Source organism: Colossoma macropomum, unplaced genomic scaffold, assembly GCF_904425465.1.
Source record: "Colossoma macropomum unplaced genomic scaffold, Colossoma_macropomum, whole genome shotgun sequence".
NCBI lineage: Eukaryota > Metazoa > Chordata > Actinopteri > Characiformes > Serrasalmidae > Colossoma > Colossoma macropomum.
Genome location: NW_023494808.1, coordinates 7430411 through 7453721, shown reverse-complemented (window position 1 = coordinate 7453721; position 23311 = coordinate 7430411). Strand labels below are relative to the sequence as shown.

Sequence of the window (23311 nt, the reverse complement as noted above, 5' to 3'; positions counted from 1 at the left end):
GGTTAGCTAATTATTCATGGTCAGTGAATGGTTTAGCACCTTAAAATAGGTATAACTATTTAGGTAATAGCTCTATAACTACAGTTGCTATTACACTGAATTTAATCAGCGAAGCTTGTGGGTCCGGCGTACCCCTGTCCTGCATGTTATACTATATTTTTGTTATGTAATACACTTGATTCAACTAATCAGCCCCTTAACGCCATTGCTAAGCTGAAGTGTATATAGGTGTATGTGTTAGAGCGGGAGAACACGGACAGCGCTTAGCTAATATGCTCCCATTAACACGTTCGGGCTGTCGGTTCACTTACGGCTCTTATGGAACATCGACTTGATCTCCCCGATGGTCGCATTGGGCTCCACCTGTTAACCAACAAACATAAATAAACACTCTCTACAGCCTGTCTGTATGTGTGGGAGAAATTAGTGGTATATTTAGCCACTCGGGCTGTTGCCCCCTAGTCAGTGGGGTCTTACAACAGCTGCTGTTCTTCAAGACAGAACCCATGCAGAGCAGATGCTTGTCCTGTAACTGTAACCTATATATCCTCTAAACACATACTCATATTCCATAATCCATACCGTAATGCATGGCTGTTTTCATACAAAGCACATACAGGTGATAATCACATTGAGCAACTCACTGATACTGAGCATCATGACTGTGAACAGCCAGAGCTGAAGGGTATGAACACTATATTCTGATTGTACAGTACTGTGTAAAAGTCACCACTTCATTCATTTCATCCAGTCAAAAAGGCCAATAAATACAAGTTATTCATTTTTAAGCATCAGGAATAAAATCTGAAATCATACAATTAACAGAAAATGACACAGAAGCCTCAACAGCTAAATATAATACCACATATTTCAGTGTTCAGTGTGTCACTCTTTCCCTTTATTCCACCTTCCATTCTTTTCATGAGCCTGACTTTCAGTTTCTCTAATAAATCTGCAGACACAAACTCCAAAGTTCAGTCTTAGAAGCTGGTTGATCATTTTCTGAAGTAATCAAACACATTCAGTGATGTTGAGGTCTGGACTCTGGGGCGGTCAGTCCATTGTTCGGCTTCTTTGTTTGATGTGTCCGTCTCCTTTTCTCAGTGAGGTTCTTCTTGATCAGCTACACATCCTTTCAGACCCACAGCGCTGAGTCGTCTTCTCACAGTGGAAGGATGGACAGAAACACCTGTGGATGTTTTCAGATCTGAAGCAGCTTGATTTTCTCCTCCCTCTCAAAGATGAAAGCTTTAGGTGCTGTTTATCTGATGGGGGCCGTTTTGATGATCTACCAGGTCTTCCAGGTGGTTGTTAGGAGGCCCATTTTCTATTTTAATCATTTTTTTTCCTTTTGACTTTCTCTTTCCTTCTGCAAGTGGATCATCTTATATCTAAACTCCTCATAAATATCTCCCGAAAAATCAATAACCTGTACTTAATGGCCGATTTTGACTGGAAATAAATAAATGATAAATGTTCTCTGACCTTTGCACAGTGCTGTACATATTATGATATGCCTTACAATGTACTTAACCCACATTGGTAAGCACTTGATTTTACACGGCTATAATGGCTTGCATCAGTCTGACCTGATTTATTTATATTCATTGGATGTTTTGATGAGTCACTCACAGAAACAGTAATCTAGAATTGTGATTGGTCAGGATGCTCACAGCACACATTGAAACAAATCGGAATGGAGCAAATTCACAGTTGCAGTACTGATAAACAAGCAATATACTGATTAAGAAACGTGCTACTCTGCAAAGGCAACGGTGGAAATAAAACTCCTTGAGCTCAGATGAGGAATCATATATTATAAATGAGCTTCATATAAGAGTATTATATATAATATACTATACTGTGTCAAGGTCACTATCTTTCAAGCAATAGCTGTCGATTGCTTACGACATCACAGCATGGTTAAAATCCATTGTGGCATTATATTGCAATTTCAATTCAACGGTGATGTCACAACAGTTTAACTCCATCGTGACATCATAATACCTTCAGTTCCACTCTAATGTCACAGCAGTTTGAATTCTGCTATGGCACCACACCACTTTCAGTTCCACTGTGATGTCACAGCGGTTTCCATTCCACTGTGATGTCACAGCACTTTCAATTCCAATTAAATACCCCAACACTTCGTATTCCGCTGTAATATCCCAACACTTTCCATTCCATTATGATGTCATAACATTTTCAATTCCACTGTAATATCCCAACACTTAATTCCACTGTGATGTCACAATACGTTAAATTCCACTGTGCCGTCACAACACTTTCAGTTCCGTTGTGTGATCACAGTACTTTCAACTTCACTGTGACGTCAAAGCAGTTTAAACTCTGATGTCATGCTCCCCTTTTCATTTCACTGTGACGTCACAGCGGTTTCAGTTCCACAGCTGACGTTAGTGTGGAGGTTCCTCGGGTCGCTGGAGGTCGCACAGTAGCGTGATCCCAGATAATCCAGTGAGAACGGTCTGCAACACCCTAGACACTTCATTACGGATTCCTCAGTAAGGGTGAGAGAGTGGTGAGGCTTCCGGCCCCCGCATCGTCTCACAGTAACACGGCACCTCGCAAGACTACACCCAGGAACTCTTCACACTGAGCACTAGCGCATACGCTATAGATAGAATCAGCCTTACCAGGAGAAACACACTGCCAACCCTGCCTGAGGTAGATTAAAGGAATACTTCAGCAAATCATCAGATTTACCCAGTTATTCCTTTACCTGAAATTATAGCTGTTTATGTCATATTGCTGAGGAGCTACAAGCCTCGGCAATTAGCATCATGCAAACTGTCTAAATCATCATTTACCTCAAACTTTGTTGATTATGACAACTTGGTTATGAGGTTTCTGTCACTGTATGACACACTGTTTAGCCAAAAACTGACATTACCAAATATTGCAGTTATTTAAAGGGGAACTCCACCGATTTTGCAAAATTACTGAATCATTCAATGGTTCGTATTTAAACAAAATCATTCAGAGTGGTTTGGTGTGAAATATGCCTTTCTATAGAAATTTAGAGTCAAAATTCTTCACCATCGTAGTACTAGGAACCAGACGTCCATATGTCTACACTACAAATATCACTATTTAATCTGCTATCCAAAATGACCAGTGAGCTTACACGTCTTATACGTTTTTATACGTCCTGTTGATGATGTGAAAATAGTGCTAAATTCAAAAAGTATGTTTCGTTTGGGTACTACTTTTTCCTTACAACGGCCTACATATACCTCTCCTCCCTGTACGCAATATGTTTTGTTTGTTTAGGCAGCGTTGCGAAACATTTGTGAAAGAAGAAATTAATGGTCATGCACACATCACTGAGTGTGTTTACATGCACTCAATACTCCGATCATAATCAGATTTCTGCAGTTATCTGATTATTCAAACGGTCATGTAAGCAGCACAAGGTAAGGCCTCGAAATCCGATTAAGAAATCTGATAAAGAGAGCTGGATTTTAGCTCAGTAATCAGATTTCTCAGTGCATGTGAACTCTTACTCTGATTTCTTTCAGATTTCTCAGTCTGCACATGTGTGAAAACAGGCGGTGGTACTATAAATAAGCGAGCAGCATCACCGCGAGACGCAGCAAAACACTTTTGGAGTGACACTGAAACCAAATACATGCTTGACGAAATGAAGGATTTAAATATTCTTCGTCTTCTAGATGATGTTTGTTCATATTTTCAGGTAAAGTGGCTCAATGTTTAAAAACAAGCCGCAGCATGAAGTTTGAGATTTATATTATGTTTACATCACGCCTTCTTCTGTGAGTTTATTGGCTGAAATCTGATTACTGTCTGACTCAAGTAGACCTGGAATTTCCCCATTTTCTGATTACTCAAGTGCATATAAATGCGTTGATCAGATTACTGACAAAATCGGATTTTCTGCAGTTATCGGATTATGAAGTGCATGTGAACGCACTCATTAGCCAAGTTTACTTGCAGCCTAATAATCCGTTAATAATCTGACTAATATCTCAATCGGAATAGAATTCGTCCATGTAAACACCTCAGTCGGAATAGTTTAGTCTGATTGAGGCCATTTGGAGTACAATTTCTATCCGACTGATCGAGGTGGGTAATCCTGTAAATAATCTGTTAAATAGAAGAATAATATCAGTGTAAACGCCTGTATCTGATTACATTCCCTATCGGAAAGTTTAAGTCCGTTCTGATCATGTTCGTCACGTCATAGTGAAAGTTTATACCATTCAACATGGCGGAGCAGAAACTGGTCTGCAGAGGAGACGAAGTTTATGCTCTGATCTTTAAAAGACGGCGGTGGGACGGACGTCCAGCTTATGTGTCTCAGAACACGACGTCTTCCTCTCGGCCTTCTTTAATAAGGACATGTGAAGTACGTTTTCCTGAGTCTGACATCATTTTAAAGCAATTACAAACACAAGCACTGCTCACTGCTGCTCATCTCACTCTGACTGGACTCGCATGATGCTCGTTGTCATGGGTAATGTTTACTCTAAGTGGTTCTCAGAGATTTGCCATCAGATTGTTGAGTAGAGTGAGAATATAAATGCCTCAGTCTTGATCTGTAATCGGAATGTACTCAATCAGATTGGCAAAAACCTCTGCATGTAAATACAGACAATGTTAGATGTTAGCTTACAACAGACTGTCTAAAGTGGGCCATAATAAAACTCTAAAAGTCTCGCTATCCTACCACATAAACTGGCAGAGTGGGAAGTAGTTTGTTGTTGACACCAGCGATTTCCATTCACTCTGGGTTGCTCTGTGTCGGTGCCATTTTGTGTAATAACTTAACAGGATGTAGCTTTTAGAGCCATTAAACGCTTTGGACGTCTGGTTCCTAGTACTATAATGGTGAACAATTCTGACTCTGTAAATTTCTCTATAAAGGCGCATTTCACACCAAACCACTCTGAATGACCTTGTTTACATCTAAACCATTGAATGATCAAGTAATTTTGCAAAATCGGTTCCCCTTTAAATAAGTGCTGCTATTACGCTAATTATCGACCTTTCCTCATATGCAAAATTACTTGTTCATCACCGCTTATCCTATATATAACCATTAATTTTATACAATCCATTTATCCTATGGCTAGTTTAAGAATGTTTCCTTTAGAAAAGGTTACTTTTGCACTTATGCAAACGTTTGGGAATCCCTGGTCAAATGGAGTTCAGTGTAAGAGAAAATAAGTTACACATCATCTACAGAGACACACTATTGAACATTTTAATACACAATTACTGTTTACTTGCTGAATTTGACATACTGGAAAAAAAAACATAAAATGTGGCCTGTGCAAAAGTTATGGCATACTTTATATTTTGCTTTATTTTTTATTATTATAATTATTATATTAATTATGTATATATTGAGGCTGAAATAATCAGAGAAATGCCATATTTGAGTGTGTTGCCTGTAGAGGATGCGTGAACTTATTTTCCCTTAGAGAATCAACAAAACATGTAAACTGACCAGGGGTGTTTTAACTTCTACATACAACTGTAGTTATCACCATAAATTACTAACGTTAGAAGCTATTCCACATGATAATTATTTGGTAATTATATAACCATTAGAAAATGCAAGCTATTTGGTGAGAGCATATGTGGTACTTCAGAATGGAAGTTACATTAATTCACGATAACATACTTCCTATAATTCATCTATAAAAATAGACAAATGTATTCTGCCCAGCTAAAAACAGTAGTAGCAGCCATAGATGACAGTATATCAAACACTAAGCTATTCCTTTAACAGTGTTGGCCCTGTACTGTAAATCCAACAGCAGGCAGCGTAGAGTTTGGGTCAAAGCTGGTCTTACCTTGTCCAGGAAGCAGAGCTTGTCCTTGGTCTTGGCGTCCAGAATCTCCACCTCAAAAAAGACAACAGCTTTCTTAGTTTTCTTTGCAGGTTTGCGTTTGGTGGGAGTGGGGACAGGGGGGCCTGTGAGCAGTGTGGTGGGCTGAGCCTTTTTGGGCAGGGTGGCTTCTAAAGCCAAGGTATCCATATTCCTCCACTCTCTCTCTCTCTCTCTCTCTCTCTCTCTCTCTCTCTGTCTCTTTATTTCTTTAATCTGTCTGTTTAACCCTCTAAAACGAGAGCAAGACCTAGACAGTCAGCTGCAGAAACCTCTCTCTCTCTCTCTCTCTCTCCCTCTCTCTCTGTGTCTCTCCCCCACAGCTATGCCCTCTCTACCCCACCTTCTCTCTCCCTCTGACTCCACCCTCTTGTCTTTCTGGCCCCCCTTTATTTGAGCACTGGCCTTTCCCCAACCCCGCTGCACACTGCCTGTCAAAAGTCTGGGGACACCTCAGCATGTTTTCTTTGTCTGTGTGAAATAACTTACCATATTAAAGGGCCCATATGCTACATTTGTCTTGCCCTGAGGTCCATTTGTATAATTTAAGCATTAAAACCAGCCATAACTCATTTTACATAACTCATTTTTCTCGACCGTTTTTGTTTCTGCGTCCTTAGGATCGATATATGTAAATGAGCTCTGTTCCCATTGGCTGCTTTGTATTGTGCCTCATTCAGAAAGCAGCCCAGGCTGAAATACTCCATATAACTTCAGCATAAATGGGTGGCGCTAAACTGCTGTAGGCAGAATAGGTGGAACAACAGCACCCAAAAGTACTAGATAATTATTTTGGGTAACATGATGGCAAGTTCAGAGACAGTTTAACTACCAGGTTCTAGATGTTAACTAAGTGTGAGGTACAAACTGCAAAGTGCCGTGTAATTATTTGGGGTCAAATAATGGTTACAAGACAATCCAACTAATTTAGACTGAAATAACGACCAACTGGTTCTAGATATTACGCTGATAAAGGATACAGTGAATTATCTCATAATTATTTGAATTAACAGGGCAGTAAAATAATGGTTCCAAGACAGTCCAACTAAATGACACTGAAATAATGACCAACTGGTTCTAGATATTAAGCTGATAAAGGACACAGTGAATTATCTCATAATTATTTGAATTAACAGGGCAGTAAAATAATGGTTCCAAGACAGTCCAACTAAGTGACACTGAAATAATGACCAACTGGTTCTAGATATTAAGCTGACAAAAGACACAGTACAATATCTAGTGATTATTTGGAGTAATAAGATGGTAAAATAATGGTTCCAAGACAGTCCAACTAAATGACACTGAAATAATGACCAATAGGTTCTAGATATTAAGCCGATAAAGGACACAGCGCAATCTCTCTTAATTCACTGTGGAGCTGGTATCTCTTATACTTCTTCAGTTAAGATCTAGAACCTCCTGGGCATTTCAAAGTTATTTAGTTAGACTGACTTCATCAAGTTTGCACCTCACACTTAGCTGGTTATTACCTAGAACGTAGGGGACTGTAAAAGAAGGTGTTACCAAAATATGCACACTTGGTCAGAGAGAGAAATTTTGACCGTAGGGTTGCCCAGGAAACATGAGCCAACAGAAGACACGACACACCTCAAGAGGAAACATGAAAAATTCCCCCCCCTTGCCCCCCTCCCAGCGTCCCCCTTATCAGACAAACTAGCTAATTATAACCTGCTCACTGCCAGACACCAACTGTACACACACTCACACACCCTGCCAAGTCACTTTTAAAACAGGCGAACACGAAACTAGCCGTGAAACTCGTCACGGTTCTGACTGGCTGTTGAAGGGCCACTCGGGATGGTGGGCATGGCCACTGAGCTGCACATGCTCAGTTGGTGTCCTTGCACTTAGAGGACATGGGCAAAATCCACCAAGTCAAAGCAGAGCCATGTTAACAGCCATTTGAAGAAAAGAAAACCTCATGTAGAACCACTGCTGTCCACTGCTGTGACCAGCAGGGGGCAGCCTCTGTTACAAGCGCTACATTAGCACTCATGCTAATATTTTTTAGCAGCCTGAATTTTTCCTCCAATGCGGTCGACCAAATATCCATTAACTCTTACAGAACCCGAATATCAACGTTAGTCAGAATTGACTCAAGGTTAAGGCACACACTAGGGCAGAGGTCACTAATAGGCAGGCTGCGGTCTGAGTCTGGACCCAGACGCTGTCCTATGCGGACCTGGACCTATAACCGATAAACTATGGAGAATTATTTAACCTCTTATGCTCCAGGGTATATTTTGGTTTGTCCATCTGAATTTACATGACCAAATCGTAAGACAAATTATTCAGTAACTGTACGAAATAAATGTCATTTTATTTTATTTAATTTTTTTTTTGTAAAAGCTCCCCTCAGATTAACAGAACATGTGTTTTATGATCACACATATTGCTACATTCTGACAATTTACCGCTGAAAGCCAAAAATCTTAGACACTCTTTGTATTATTTTATAAAAATAATGTTTACAGAGCAGATCACTGCAGAGACGCCATCTGTTTATAGTTTATAGCTCAGATTTGTGGAAAAATGGGTCGACTTTCAGTGGAAAAAAACATTGTGAGTTCAGCTTCTTTTATTATAAGGGTTTAAAATTACATCACCCATCTATTAGACTGCAAAGAAGACAGTTACAGCTCTCATACAACCCCCACCTTTTAAATGTAGCTTATGAAACATGAAAGTTATGAAGAATATGACGAAGTGTGTTTTGGAACCACTGGTGGTGCCAAGGAGCGTAAGAGGCTACTTTCGACAGGGTGGTCCTATTTTAATCGGCGTGGTTTTTCTCGCCTTTATGGTAGCTTTAGCGGCCGTAAACTCACAGACCAATCGCACGCGTTGTAAATATCACACATGACGCTACTCAGCCAATCAGATCTGTGCATTACGATGAGCACTGAGACTGGAGTGAGTGACACACAAACAGGGGAGGGACGAGGTGAGAAACAGCAGTCAGAGAAGAAAGTGAGCCACATTATTTTACATGGCGCGCTGTAAAAAGAGAAAACTGACCATAAATGTTGTTGAAATATGACTGAATTGGACTGTATTTGATTTGACATTCAGTTGTTGACTGTATAATATGCTTATATACCTACTAGGCTACTTCAGTAAGCAGTATATGGCACTGAATCATAATGTAGGTTAGACATTATGATGTTCTGGACCTTTGCTTGAGGAAATTTTCTCTAACTGGACCGTATTCAATTTTTATTAAATACCCCTGGACTAGAGCAACATGACACTGTGTTACTGTTATCATGACTTCTGAACATTGTGCAACTACATGTATCATAAAAAATTCAAGAGTGGTTTTGAGAGCACAACAGTCTCCCACAATGCACTTGTACAATCTAGTGAACACCACTGTAGATCAGCTGAACATACACCAATGTACATCGTGAGTGTCTGGTTACTAAGCGATGTATGGTGGACGCTGAGCCATTAAAAATCAGACTCTCAACTCTCAGTACAATTATCATACAGCAAAAACAATAACTGGTAACTGCAGGTTACAGTCATGGACGAACTATTACAGTCATAAACGTTTGGACACTGATAGTCAAATGACGTTTTGTTGATTTTCTAAGTGATATATTAACAAATCCTCCACAGAGAACATATTTTAATACACAAATACTGTTTATTTGCCAAATTTAACATTTAACTCTTAAAGCTCTTCACAGTCATGGGCCATATTTACGCTGATTAATCGGTAATTAGTCGATTAATTCTCATCAAATACCAAATTCTTTTCCAGGCCGAACTGTAATGTAATATTTAAGCCGTATCACCCACCCTTAACACACTCACACACATATGGAGGGGTTTATTAATAACTTGTAGAGGCATGTGCAGATGACACTGACAGCGTCACACGAGGTGGGGTGGGAGAGGGGGCTGCACTTCAGCAGGACAGGTGCCAGCGTCCCAGCAAAGGGTCATTTCGCAACGCAGAGAGCGCCGAGAGTTTGGGAACATTCTGTGGGACGTTATGGTGACCGGAGAGCGAGGCCTTCACCTGGACGCCCTCACCTCCCTTAAATCTGAGGAAAGCAGGTCTGTGCTGTTACTCTTTTTCTATTTAGACAGTCTTACTGGGTTTAACACGTTTCACAAATGCAGTTATGAAGCTTTTTCTTCTTGCTGTGAGGCTAGAAGTTAGTCCGTTAGGCTTACGTAGGTCTATATGCATGTGAACATATGGAGATGGGTGGTCTTAATGTCTTATTGGTTGGCCGGTCGCTTCATGAAATGTGAGCTGACGTCATAAAAGATTGCGATTAACAATTTAACTGTTTTGTTGTTCGTCGTATGCAGCTGCTAAAGTGCTGAAGTGGCCAAATCAGCTGATTAGCATTGTTGCTTCCTAGCATACTTACTTAGCAGCTAACACTGGTTTCTCTGTCTAAATGCACCACATGGCTGTCTACAGTTACACAGAATCATGTGCAGAGTCGAAAAAAGAGTGAAAATAAAAGCAAAAAGAAAATATTCTGCTAGCATCCATGCTAAAACGTTAGCCACACAGCTAACACGTAAACAAATGCTACTCAGCACTGCCCTAGAGCACTAAGTCAGAAGTTACAGCATTGCTGGCGTCATGAGCCGCAAGATGTGTCTCAATAACTGCATTTACTGCTCTCTTTGTGCCTTTATTGCCTCTAACCAGCACAGCAAGCTAATAGTTTGCTTCCTGAAGCATAATAGAGCTGATTTCAGATGGCGTAATTGTGAAATCTGACCCGACTGTGTAATTGGGATAGGCCTAGTGCAGATTGTGTGTGTTGAGACACTTTAAATAATGCATTTTCCATGCATTACTGTAGCAATAAACAGCATTTCGGAAACAACCTGATCAGTCTAACTCATTTGAATTCATGCACGCTGCCCAACCAAGGCTCGGGGGCACCTTGCTTACTTTTGGCCGGTGAATTTTATCGCTGTTCTTTTCGATTACAAATACCGGCTAAAGGTTTGTTAGCAGAAAGCAGCTCTGTGTTCTGTGTAAATAACGACTTGACGGTTTTTCTTTTTAGAATTATTGTTAAACGCACAAACTGAAGCTCTTTAAGCTCAAAGGTGGTTAAACAGCTTTAAACAGAAAGGTCTGAGTGCTGAAGACTGCTGACATCACAACAAGGGGCTAAAATGGGTGGGGTTTGGCTTTATCTATTCACAAGGCAGCACTGTCGCTTTAATATGTTCCATTATCAAACCAACAAAAACACCAACAAAACATGTTTATTTGTATTCGTTTGAAAGGCTGGGTACCCCACAATACATTCAGTGTATCTATACACACAGACTATCTGTCTATCTATCTATCTATCTATCTATATATATATATATATATATATATATATATATATATATATACACACACACACACACACACACATATATAATGACTTGGAGAACATTCTGGATACATTGACTTTCATTAAAACTAAAGTTTGTTTTGTCCTTCTACTGTACAGTTGTAGTTCTCATTTTGGAGACATGAGGTTTTGTTCCGACAGCAGTGATTTATATATATATATATATATATATATATATATATATATATATATATACACTAGATTATTAAAAGTGTGTATTGAAATAATATCAATTTGACCCTGAATCAGTTTAAAATAAAGCTAAAACATTAGCTGAAAGGCTAACACGCGGTAGAGGCAGACAACAGGGCGGCGTGTTGTCACTACTGTGCTAAATTGCATCTCGATACCCTTTCATGATTGTGGGTATCACCAGAGCTTCTAGAGCACTGCTTGATTCTAGAATGCAGCTGTATTCTAGAACCGAACAACTCGATGCATCATAAAAAAATAACTGCGTAAAGTCGGACTCGGTCGCACAAAACATCTTAAGTATTCAGGTTAAATCCTTAAAGGATTCACCAAAAAGTTATTAAATCTGAAACAATACACTGTAATTATTAATTTATTTATCAGAGATGTAACAATTCAACATCGTATCGTCCTGAACCGTGACTGGAATGTTAGCTTGCGGGCAGTGGGTTAGATCGGGATGCTGTAAAGCGGCTTTTGTGTCAAATACCGTACTTTTATAACGTAATATGGCAAACTCAAAACTGAAATATCAACATATGAACATTTTCTGGCAATCCTTATTTTCGCTTTGTCAAAAATATCTTGAATCGATCGATATCGTATTGATTCTAATGATGAACTGTGTAAATCCTTACACCCCTATTATTTACAGTCATTTTTTATTTTATTAGGAACCTGAGATTTGATCATGCGAGACATCCTGCATGTTAACTTTAGCGCAACTTCATTCTTGATGTTCTAGGTCATTTGGGAACCCTCTACAGCTCTGTTAATCACTCCAACATCTGTCCCTCATTCACAGCTCTGAGCTTCATTAGCTCAAATCTGTGAAGGGAGCAGCATCATAACAGACTGAGCCACCTGCTACATTGTTTATAGGCTCTCTGGCTCCCCCTGGTGGCCACATTGCCTTAACGGCAATAGCTCTGTCTCAGTGTGTGCTGTTCAAGGCGTGTAAACAGTGTGGGGCTCCATTGGCCGTAACAGTGGAAACGCGTTTACAGTGACACTGCGGAGACACACGCAGCCTGTTAATCCATATTAAACAGGAGGCTAATCCAGATTACAAACAATCCCCCACTTCCAGGAGTCCTACAGCAGCAGCACAGAGGCCCTGATCACAGCCTGCAACACGTCTGATACAGTAACATCGTCTGATCCAACTGGAGAGATGTCAGACAGCGCTGATGACCTCATCGACGAGTGGGGAAGTGATGTCATAGTCGCCACAATGCTGGGAGAACAGGGAGCTGTGATGTCAGCAGCCTTAATGAATGAGTCCACCATATATACACTATAATAAATTAGTCTTCAAGGGTTCTTTAGTAAAGGCAATGGTTCTATATAGAACCATGAACACTCAAAGAACCGACATACAACAATGAGTCCTTTATAGAGGTAAAAGGTTCTATATAGAACCATGAACACTCACAGAACCAACATAGAACAATGAGTCCTATATGTAGGTATTTTAAAAAGGTTCTACATTGAACCATGAACACTCAAAGAACCGACATAGAACAATGAGTCCTATATAGGGGTATTTTAAAATGGTTCTATATAGAACCATGATAACTCAAAGAACTGACATAGAACAATGAGTCCTTTATAGAGGTATTTTAAAAAGGTTCTACATAGAACCATGAACACTCAAACAACCAACACAGAGAAATGAGTTCTATATAGAGTTCCATATAGAGTTCTACACAGAACCATTTAATGCTTAAAAGGTTCTTTGCCTGGTAGTTACAAGTTTGATGTTGTAAATAATAGCAGAACACTTTACAGTGCTACATAGAACCTTTCTGAAAATAGCTCTGTATAGAACCATGAACACTCAAAGAACCAACATAGAACCATGACTTCTATATAGAGTTCTATGTCAAGTTCTAAACAGAACCATGAACACTCAAAGAACCAACGTAGAACCATGACCTCTTTATAAAGTTCTATGTAGAGTTCTATATGGAACCATTTCATGCTCAAACAGCTCTTTGCATGGTGGTTACAAGTTTGACCTCATAAACAATAGCAGAACCCTTTTTGGTGCTATACAGAACTGTTTTCAAAAAGGTTCTATATAGAACCATGCACAACACATTCTCCGTCAGTGACCAAGCGAAGAACCGTTGAAGCATGAAACTGTTCTATACAGAACTCATGGTTCTATACAGAACCACTGCATCACCCAAAGAACCCTTGAAGAACCATCTTTTTAGTGTGTATATTATAAACTGTGTATTTCATTCAGTGGCTGTTTCAGAATATCTCAGGAAGCCCCCCAGAGACCCCCATCCGACCCCACTCTGAGTAAACAGGGGGGTTTAAGGTGTATTTTGCGTATGAAGCTCTGCTCGTTTGCGGTTATTGTGCAATCTTGCGGGTCAAAGCTGGACTGACAAGCAGAGCAGCCTGAACCTCCTTCACTGCCTCAGTGAGCCGCTGTCAGCGTTATTACACCTTTAATAAATCACTGTCCTCCCTGCCCATTACAGGAGCGCGCGCGCCTATAATGATCACCAATCACTAATTACTAATACGGCGCGCGCTCAGGCTGCGCGCTGTGCGGAGTTATTAGAGCCTCTTACCTCGTAGTGCTTCATTTCTGCTGCAGTTTCAAACTCTTTGTCGTTCCAAGATGTCGTCTGACAGGTCCAAGGTCCAATCAGGGCGCTCGGAAGACACCCCGCCGGCCAATGAGCGCCCAGGATGTTGGCACGCGCTGGACACGCCCAGTTTGTCCTGCTAGCCAATCGGAGGCCGAGTGGATACAATGAAGTGATTTGTAATTGGGAGAATAAACGAGACGGCTGAGAGAGAGAGAGAGAGAGAGAGAGAGAGAGAGAGAGAGACAGAGAGAGAGAGAGAGAGAGAGAGAGATCTACTGAACCTGCTGAGAGTCCAAAAGTCACCAGGAGCTGGAAACACTTCATCACTGTTTATTGAATATAAATATATAATATTTACTCAACTGCTACTGATTGTTCCATTTAAAACTGGAAAATAATGTCAGTATATGATCCCATATTTGATATATACCATCATATGCAAAAGTTTGGGCACCCCTGGTCAAGTTATGTGCTCTGTTGATTTTCTAAGTCAAAATAAGTGAATTCATCCTCTCCTGAAATGTGACATTTTTGTGCCAGATTCAGTGCATATTTGCATTACATTTATATTATTTATGTTTATTTGCGCCCTCCGCCCAATGACAGCTGGGATAGGCTCCAGCACCCCACCGCAGCCCAGAAGGATAAGCGGTTTAGACAATGTATGTATGTATGTATGTATGTATATTTATTTGCTGAGTTCCACATATGGGGGGAAAATAGAGAGTGTGCCATTACTTTTTCACAGGCCACATTTTGCATTTTATTTATTTATTTCTTCCCCACTATGGGGAAAACTCAGCAACTGAACAGTGATTGTGCATTAAAATGTGCAGTAGTGTGTCCTCTGTGGAGCAGGGGTGTCTAACTCAACCACTAAAAGGGCCATATTAAAAAATCTCAGCCAATCGGTGGGCCAGCTGTGTTTTATTCTTACCTAACATTTTGCCAGGACCCGAACTGGCCATTGTTTATTCAAAACATGCCAAAATTGCAACAGCAAAATAGACATTAAATACTTATCCAAAAATAATTCTAAATAAAAATCAATTGTTTTAGGTAGTTTTTTTAAATTGCCTATTTGCTTGACTAGATACCGGGCATCTTTTCGTTTTGTGTAACCGTTCGTCCACGGATTGTTGTTGGGGATCAGAACGCACACTATGTTGCAGTGCATGCCGGGGACTGTCGTGCATCTCAGTTTGAAACGGGCTAATAATAACAGAGAATTAAAATAATGTTGTGGCCCAAATAGGACCGTGTTACCGGCCTGACTTGGCCTGCTGGCCATGGGCTGTAGAGGATGTGTTCACTTTTTCATTCACACTCAGAAAAACAGCAAAAACACTGACCAGTGGCGCCCAAACTTATGAGTACGATAGTCAGACAAGAAGACGATACAGTAACAGAAAAGGTGAAACATACTTTCCTGCGTCCAACACGCTCAAATGAAATGCCCCTATTAGAAAGATCTATAGCCCATTTGCCAAGCATGAGGCCCGTGGGCCAGATCAGCAGATCATATATATATCTACAGTAGTGCTGTAGCTGTAAGACATGTAGTGCTGTATAATACTCATCATCATCTGTTATGTTTCCACCTCTATATAATATTTCTGTAGTGCTGCCTTATAGAAGCCTATGATACCAGTGTAGTGTCCTGTACAGGGACAGATGATGGGCTGTGGGCCCAGAGGTGTCTGGACACTCCAAGGGCAGCACATAAAAAAGTCTGAAAATGATTTAGCTTGATTAATGTGTGTTATTGTGTTGTGTCTATATGTGCTCTTTTATGTATGATCTGAAGATTTTGTGTAAGACTTTGAACCTTTTCCCTTCCAGCCAAACCAAGCTGTAGTGAAAAAACCCTACACACATTGAAGATTTAACTCTAACACACCCTCACACGCTAGTCTAAGACATCCCATTTGAGGGGCAACAACAAGTCCCGTGAGTCAATAATAATATAAACCCTGAACGGTTTAGACTGGGGCAGTTAGCCTGGGGCAGTATGACTGATCTGGCACTTCATATGCGCCTGTCTGAAGGTTAAGAGTTACATTAGTGTTGTGATTTTTTCTAAAAGACAGTGAAAAGCCAGTCCAACAGCAGTAGAGTTTAGAGACACTTCATTGACTTAGTTACGCTACTTAATAAGGAATCATGTCCTCTGAAAGTCAATCCTACTCAGAGACACGTGAATCACATTAGCAGCGCTGGACCTCCTGCCATGGAGAAAACTGGTGCATCTGTGAGGAGAAGCTGGTGAGGGTGTCGGACCCCGCAGCTCCAGACTGACCTGACCGATGTCTCTTTCCTGTATCTGTTGCCGCGGAGATGCTGGGCTTGCGTGCACCGCTTTTTCCCGCCATGCCTCCTGGGTAGTGAAATATCACTGAGGCGGAGCAGAGACCCTCCAGCGCAGCTGAGGCAGAAAACAGCAACAGACAGAAGAGCAATAAGAATTTTTGAGTTATTTTGCAAAGTTTTTGAGAAGCAAAAGTTTGGGCACCCCCAGTCAAATGACGTGGACAAGAGGACATTTCTTCAGCTATGCTACTTATTTAGTCATTTGTACACATTTAATGGCTATACATTTATTGGATGTTTACATCTGTGGTGGACTATCCACTATATTTGAGTATTTGAGCCAGCACAAGCCCCCCAAAGCCCCTGTCAGTCAGATGCCAAGACCATCCTTGGTCCTGTAGTAAACTACAGCAGTTTATAATAATCTACAATATATTCTCTTCTGTATACTATTCTTGTAGTGCTGTCTTATAGTAATCTATAGTACAGTGTGTATGCATGTGGGTGATTCCACATTCAGGGGGCTATTTTTCCCAGCCAACTGTAAATACTTGTGAAACATAGTAATAAAAATGCATTTATGTGTGAATCCACTGAACATTTCAGCCTCTTTCTTTAATAATAATCCATTACAGGTTATGAACAATGTACATTTCAGTGTCCAACAGCTTCCACTCCGTCCTGCTACCTGAACACATTCAGCCCTCTGAAATATCTGGACTAGTCCACAAGTCACATGTTAAATCGGTCGTTACATCATCAATTTTCCTGAAGTTCACAGGAAGATGAAAGGTTCTGACATCCTTTTGTCTTCATTTTCAGTGATATTGGGATTTTGACTGACCAGGTCACTTTGAAAGGGAACTATTAATTAAAAAACACATTTTAATTACATCATTAGAAGGTCCCAATTGTTCTCATGCCGTTAGCGTGGATGCTAGGTAACCACACGTGTATTTGATCATTCAAGTCGCTGTAAAGAAACCGTTTTTTTCCAATCTATGCTTGTTATCACATTTTTAATGGTTAAATGCATGTTATCTTAGATTCAATGTTTAAAAATGACGGTTCATTTTTAAGAGTTATACTAAATGGCACCATAATTGTGGATCCATCCACGTACAGTATGTCTGAATATGTTTCTCTGTTCATGTTGGATGAGAATCAAATTCCTGTGGCTTTGTAAATCTGAATAAAGAGCATCTGTTTCCAGTTCTGACTGGGCCTCCAACAAGCTTTTATGTTCCTAGAACTGGTTTATATACAATGGTAAGGTGGAGTGGATTAAAGAGGAATTCAGAATTTTCCAGATTTCTTAAAAATTCATTGGTTCAGATGTAAACAGAGTCATTTAGAGTGGTTTGATGTGAAATGGTTCGCTGTAGAGAACTGTACTGACTCTTTACTGATGTCTTTACAGTGGTGGTGATAGGAACCAGGGGTCGCCATGACTACAACACAAATATAGACGTTTTATTTACTATCCAGAACCACCAGTGAACCTACAGGAGTCTTCTGAGATTTTATATGTAATGCTGATGATGATAAAATATTGATAAATCAGATGAAATACGTTTTGCCTGTGTATGCTTTCACTACGAATGAATAATAATAATAATAATAATAATAATAATAATATACTTTAAGCCAAAACTTGTTTAATAATACTAGTCATAATATAATAGTACAGTGTTTCAGGCATCAGGCAGCATATTCATAACTAGGTCATGTAGTGACTTTCCGTGAGGGAGCTCATTAAACTCTGAAGACGTCTGGTTCCTATCAACACCACTGTAAACTATTAGTCGGTAAGTTTCTCTATATCAGAGCACTTCACACTAAACCACTCTGAGCGACTTTAACCATTTATCTTAACCATTTAATTATGCATTTTAACAAAAATGATTTGAGTTTCCCTTTAAGTGTGTGCAATAATACTAATATTGGTGAATTAAGCAGGGTTTTAAGTTACCAGGCTATTACTGCAGTACTAAGCATGTATAATACAACACTGATGTGAAACTGAAAGTAGCCCACTGTCCCTCTTTACTCAAAACCTGAGTCATTCTGGAAGTCAAGAGAGTCACTCTGTACTGAACGGGGACTTTTACAGACATCTTTCATTTTCTTCTTCTCCTATTCGCTAGGCCAAATATGATAATAGTTTAAGAAGATTTTAAATTATATGTGGTAAATATGCACTAAAACGTCTGTGGTAAGGTGCTAATAAGAATATAATGGTATAAAACTTAGGCTATTACAATATTATGGTGTGCACACCTAATGGCCACTTTATTGGAAACCCCTTCCTTGTAGCTCCACCTTGTTGGTCAGTTTCTGTTGGCTGGATATTTTTGGGTGGTGGTCCCTTCTCAACCTAACAGCGACACTGACATGTGTAAAATCCCCTACAACTTCAGCACCACACACGCTACCATGTCAGTGTCACTTCTGTGACGAGAACGGACCACCACCAAAATAATATCTGGATGACAGCCATGTGGTCAGAAACTGACCAAAGGTAAATGGGGTGGAAGAATTCTGCAGCAATAGATGTACTTCCCCAGCAAGTAAGCTAGCACTGGTCCTATAAAGGCCCATTCGGGGCTTGATGCCCCCCATAGGCCTTTTACATTGGTCGATCCTCATGGATTTCTCAGTTAGCCGGATAACTTACGCTCGAAAGAGGAGGACTGTCCAATAGAAATGTCCCTCGGCTCTTTTCCTGTTGGACAGGCTTGACTTTGGACTTAAGTTATCTGGATAAACTGAGAAATCTTGCTTTGAAATAGGCTAGAGAGCACCGCTCTACAGTGAACCACTTCACATCAAACCACTCTGAATGGCTTTGTTTACATCTCTACCACTGAGGGGAGTAATCCAGGTCCAAAGAGTAAAAACCCTCCCCAGGATGTTGTTCCAACTGCTTGACTTCTCTAATTTGCTCAAACCAGCAGTAAAGGTGTTCAGGAAGCTGGAACAAAATCCTGGGGAGGGTTTTTACTTTTTGGACCTGGATTACCCACCTGTACTATTGGGTGAGACAAATGGTCTGAGGCATATAAATGAAGAGACATCGACCTTGAGATAAGTCAAGTCAAGTCAGCTTTATTGTCAATACTACATTATGTACAGGACATACAGAGCACTGAAACCTAAGTGTAGAAAAACAGAAAAAAAAATAAAATTATAATATAAATATAAGAAGGTCCCTGAAATTAACAGTAAAGTGATATATAAGTGAAATAATTCTTCACCAAACGTCTTTATTACTTTAATTAAAGTAAATTAAACTAAATTTACCCCGAAAATCAACAGTTGCTAACAGTAGCGTTGCTGAAGTGGCCCAGTTTGAAACTGAAAACATGCCAGGCCACGTTGTTCCCATGGTTACGGCTGTTTTTTTGCTCTTGGGCGACGCTCATTGGCTCTCGCCTCTGTTGCGTAGCGCGTTTGACATGCCGTGACTTCAATTCGGTCCAATCAGAGAGCGAGGATCGTTCTGAGGGGCGGGGCGTCCGCCAGCGCAGTCTACGGTGGAAGCGCTGAGAAAGCGCCGGAGAGCCGGAGAACTTTCTCGAACTTTCTGCGACGGTTGAAAAGCGCGGAGCAGCGCGGCGCTCTCAGTCACAAACACGGAGAGAGGAAAGGGGCGGTCAGGAGAAAACAAGAGATATTCCGCTGAAAACAAGCCAGTTTGGGATAGAGACAGTTGAAAGTGAGCAGAACAGTCGACTTGTGACAGTTTTGGACGCTCAGCGCGGTTAAATTCTGCCTAATTTTCGGTTTAACTAGCTGTAACGTAGCAGCGACTAAGAAGTTTCCGTAGATGGTGAAGATGGGGAAGGACTACTACGGCGTTCTGGGCATCAGCAAGGGCGCGTCCGAAGACGAGATCAAGAAAGCGTACCGCAAACAGGCTCTGAAATACCACCCGGACAAAAACAAGTCTCCGGGAGCCGAGGATAAGTTCAAGGAGATCGCCGAGGCTTACGATGTCCTGAGCGACCCGAAGAAGAAGGACATTTACGACAGATTTGGAGAAGATGGTGAGTGACGTGTCGTTTACGTTAAATGCGTTGTGTTCCAGCGCAAGAGTTACAAACGTAGCGTTAAACTCTGTCCTCTAAATAGGTTTTCTTTCTCTTAGAGTCCTAAAATGCTGCATAATACTTAAGTAATATCCATACTAGTTTCATTTTTGTACAATATTGACGCAGTACTGTATTGTATTAATCTAAAATAGTGTCAGTAGCACTGTCCAGAGTTGCTTTAGGAGTCCTACGCAGATTCCCGTAGAGCTGTTGTCGGTTTAGTTAGATCTTCCCAAAACGGTTTTATTCGATTATCGAGGCTGTTGACAGGTCGGACTGCGGGTAGAATAGGCTGGTTCATGAAGGCTCATGTCTGTGCTGAGGCTCTGTAGGCGTTCCTGGTGATATTGCTGTGTGCTGAGTCTTATCTGAGCTCCAGTTTAAACTCGTTGAAAGTCCTCCAGCAACTCCACACCCAGCTAATCCAGTCCGAGAGCTGGAAATAACTGGCAGGTCCAGACTGGCAGCCCTGTATGTGTATGTATTTTGACCTAATTTAAAAATACCTATTGCCCTTTACATTGTGTGTACATTTCATGATAAACGGGCCAAAAGAAATGGCTTTAAACTTACTTGGAAAACACTCTGGTTCCATTGACTTACATTAAAAGTAAAGTAGGTTTTTTCCTTCTCCTGTAAAGTTACCATTTTGGAGATACAAGGTTTTGTTCTGACAACAGTGATATAAATATAAGTAGTAGGTCTTCGGCTGTTTCCGCGTGCTGTGCATTCTGTGAAGTTGTTCTGGCGCGTGCTGGAAGCTTCTGACAAACAGGGCGGAGAGCTGAGACCTGTCAGCACTTCTATTAATGGAGCACGTGTTTAATGCTCTGAGAGGACCAGACAATCAGGAAGAGGGAAAAAAGATCTACTTGTTGGACCGGCATCCTCCACTCGCTCGTTAGACAAGAAAGGAAAAAAATGTGGAATTTTGAAGAAAGAAACAACAAGCTGAATCACTGCACACCGCATTTGAAAAGCTAGATCACTAGATAGTCACTGTGTAGTCGATTTCGGACACTAACGTTATATGGGTTTGCTCATTACTTACAAACCATCTAGTGCATTATAAATATCCCCTGTACACTGTTTGCTCTGGTGCACTCTGGGATTGTTTGAGTGCACTGAATACTCTACACCGGTGGTGTCCAGTCTTATCCGCAGAGGGCCGGAGTGACTGCAGGTTTTCACTCCAACAAAGCAGGAGGTCACCTGATGAAGTGTTTGAAGACTGAGACCAACTGATTAAGTACGATCAGATGTGCTTCAGCGGTTTGGAGTTGGAAAAAACCTGGCCACACCGGCCCTTGGGACAGATTGGAACCCTGGCTCTACACTATAGGTGCTTTTCAATCACCCCCGTAGTTCCCTGCAAAGTGTACAGCACGGGGTATTCAGACGTTTTAAGGGTGATCTGCTGGAAGGGAACTAAAAACTGCACAGGAAGCAGTGAACCACAGTTTATCACTTCACAGGAAGCTGCAGAAAAGTTTACCCGTCAGTCACTGCAGGTCTCGTGAAGGTTGAGTGTGTGGTTGTGTGTGCTCTGTGGGGTGTGTGCGCACACATAATATAACACTGTTGTGGGTGAACAAAACCCTTGTATTACCAAACTGGAACTTACAGGAGAAGGAAAAAACATAGGGTACTTAATGTGAGTCAATGGAACCGACTTTTTTCCAAATCATTTGGGCCGTTTCTTTTGTCATTCATCATGAACTCACCAATAATGTCATAGGCTAATCGGCTTGTCACAACGGCAATTTGATTAGCACATGATCAGTCACGAATGTCCTCCATCAAGCGCTCCCTTGGGACAGTCAAAGCGCCAGAAAGTGTAATTGACAAAACCACCCAACAAGAAGAAAAGTGCACGCATCACAGAAAAGGTGATTCAGAAGCCCGCGTATGAACTTGAGGATAGGAAGGGTGTGTTTATTACATACAGGAGATCGTTCGATTCGAGCAGGAACTACTATTACTGAGGCGCTCTGAGTCAGTCAATTACTATAGGGTAAGTAGCTCGTAATTATAAACGTATAGACATGGCCGATTTGTACTGGATAAAATGCAGATCTCGCTGGTAAATCACACAGTTTAAAGCCACAAACCAGGTAAAGATAATCAATCTGCATAGGGCATCAGTTGCTTGTCGAGAGAACCGGGATGCTGATTACATGATAATTGGGTCCTGTTTGACTGGTTAGGTGAGGACAGTATTAAATACGCTAATGTGTGTTTTAAGGATGATGAGTGCAAGTTGAAACAAGCACATATATATATAATATCATAATGTCAAAGGCGTCATTTGGGGAACCTGTTTTCCTGGCACCCAGTGCATGAGAATCATAGTATTATCTCGCCCATATCAGCCATTAGAGGAAAGTGTAGCTACCAGGCTTAGTAAGCTGGTCACAGCATTCTCACTGTAGACCAAAAAATTGTGTATCCAAGAGAAAAAATGTGGCGAAAGTTGTAGAAAAGGCCCATCTATCTGTGTCCAGGGCTACCCAGCCGATTGAAGACAACAAACTTTACTCGCTTGCAGGGCGACAAGTTGGTTCTGTGGCCCAAACATGGCCCTAGTGGTCACCACACATTCCAGGGTGACCCTCATAGACAGTTCTGAGTTTTCGCGGCTTAAACCTCTAGCACTTCTTTCTTTATTCTATTCTTCTTCTCTCTTCTCTTCTCTAACCATCTTCTCATTGTCTTTTAGTCATTTTATTCCGCTTCCCCCTTCTTCGCTTCTTCCCCTCTTGATATTATCCTAATCCAATACCTCTTTTTACCATTTCCTTATTCTCTTTCTTAATTGT

At 40.8% G+C, this 23311-nt stretch overlaps 3 protein-coding genes across 3 annotated transcripts in view; 1 reads left to right on the top strand and 2 right to left on the bottom strand.

Annotated features, from left to right (window-relative positions):
* LOC118797812 (very-long-chain enoyl-CoA reductase-like) overlaps positions 1–14178 on the bottom strand; it is a 28615-nt gene extending 14437 nt beyond the window's left edge. Inside the window, 3 exon segments of the mRNA XM_036557083.1 lie at positions 312–363; positions 5841–5891; positions 14068–14178. Coding sequence (XP_036412976.1) covers positions 312–363; positions 5841–5891; positions 14068–14082 — 118 coding nt within the window. The 5' untranslated portion in view covers positions 14083–14178.
* Positions 14179–19929: 5751 nt separating this feature from the next.
* On the top strand, positions 19930–21047 carry LOC118797838 (dnaJ homolog subfamily B member 4-like). The gene has a single exon (XM_036557114.1). It carries the CDS (start codon positions 20228–20230, stop codon positions 20453–20455), a length of 228 nt encoding a protein of 75 aa, XP_036413007.1. The 5' UTR covers positions 19930–20227; the 3' UTR covers positions 20456–21047.
* A 781-nt stretch (positions 21048–21828) lies between these two features.
* LOC118797942 (uromodulin-like) overlaps positions 21829–23311 on the bottom strand; it is a 22628-nt gene continuing 21145 nt past the window's right edge. The window contains exon 7 of the mRNA XM_036557241.1: positions 21829–21927. Within this exon, the coding sequence (XP_036413134.1) occupies positions 21829–21927 (99 nt within the window). The remainder of the gene's footprint in view (positions 21928–23311) is intronic.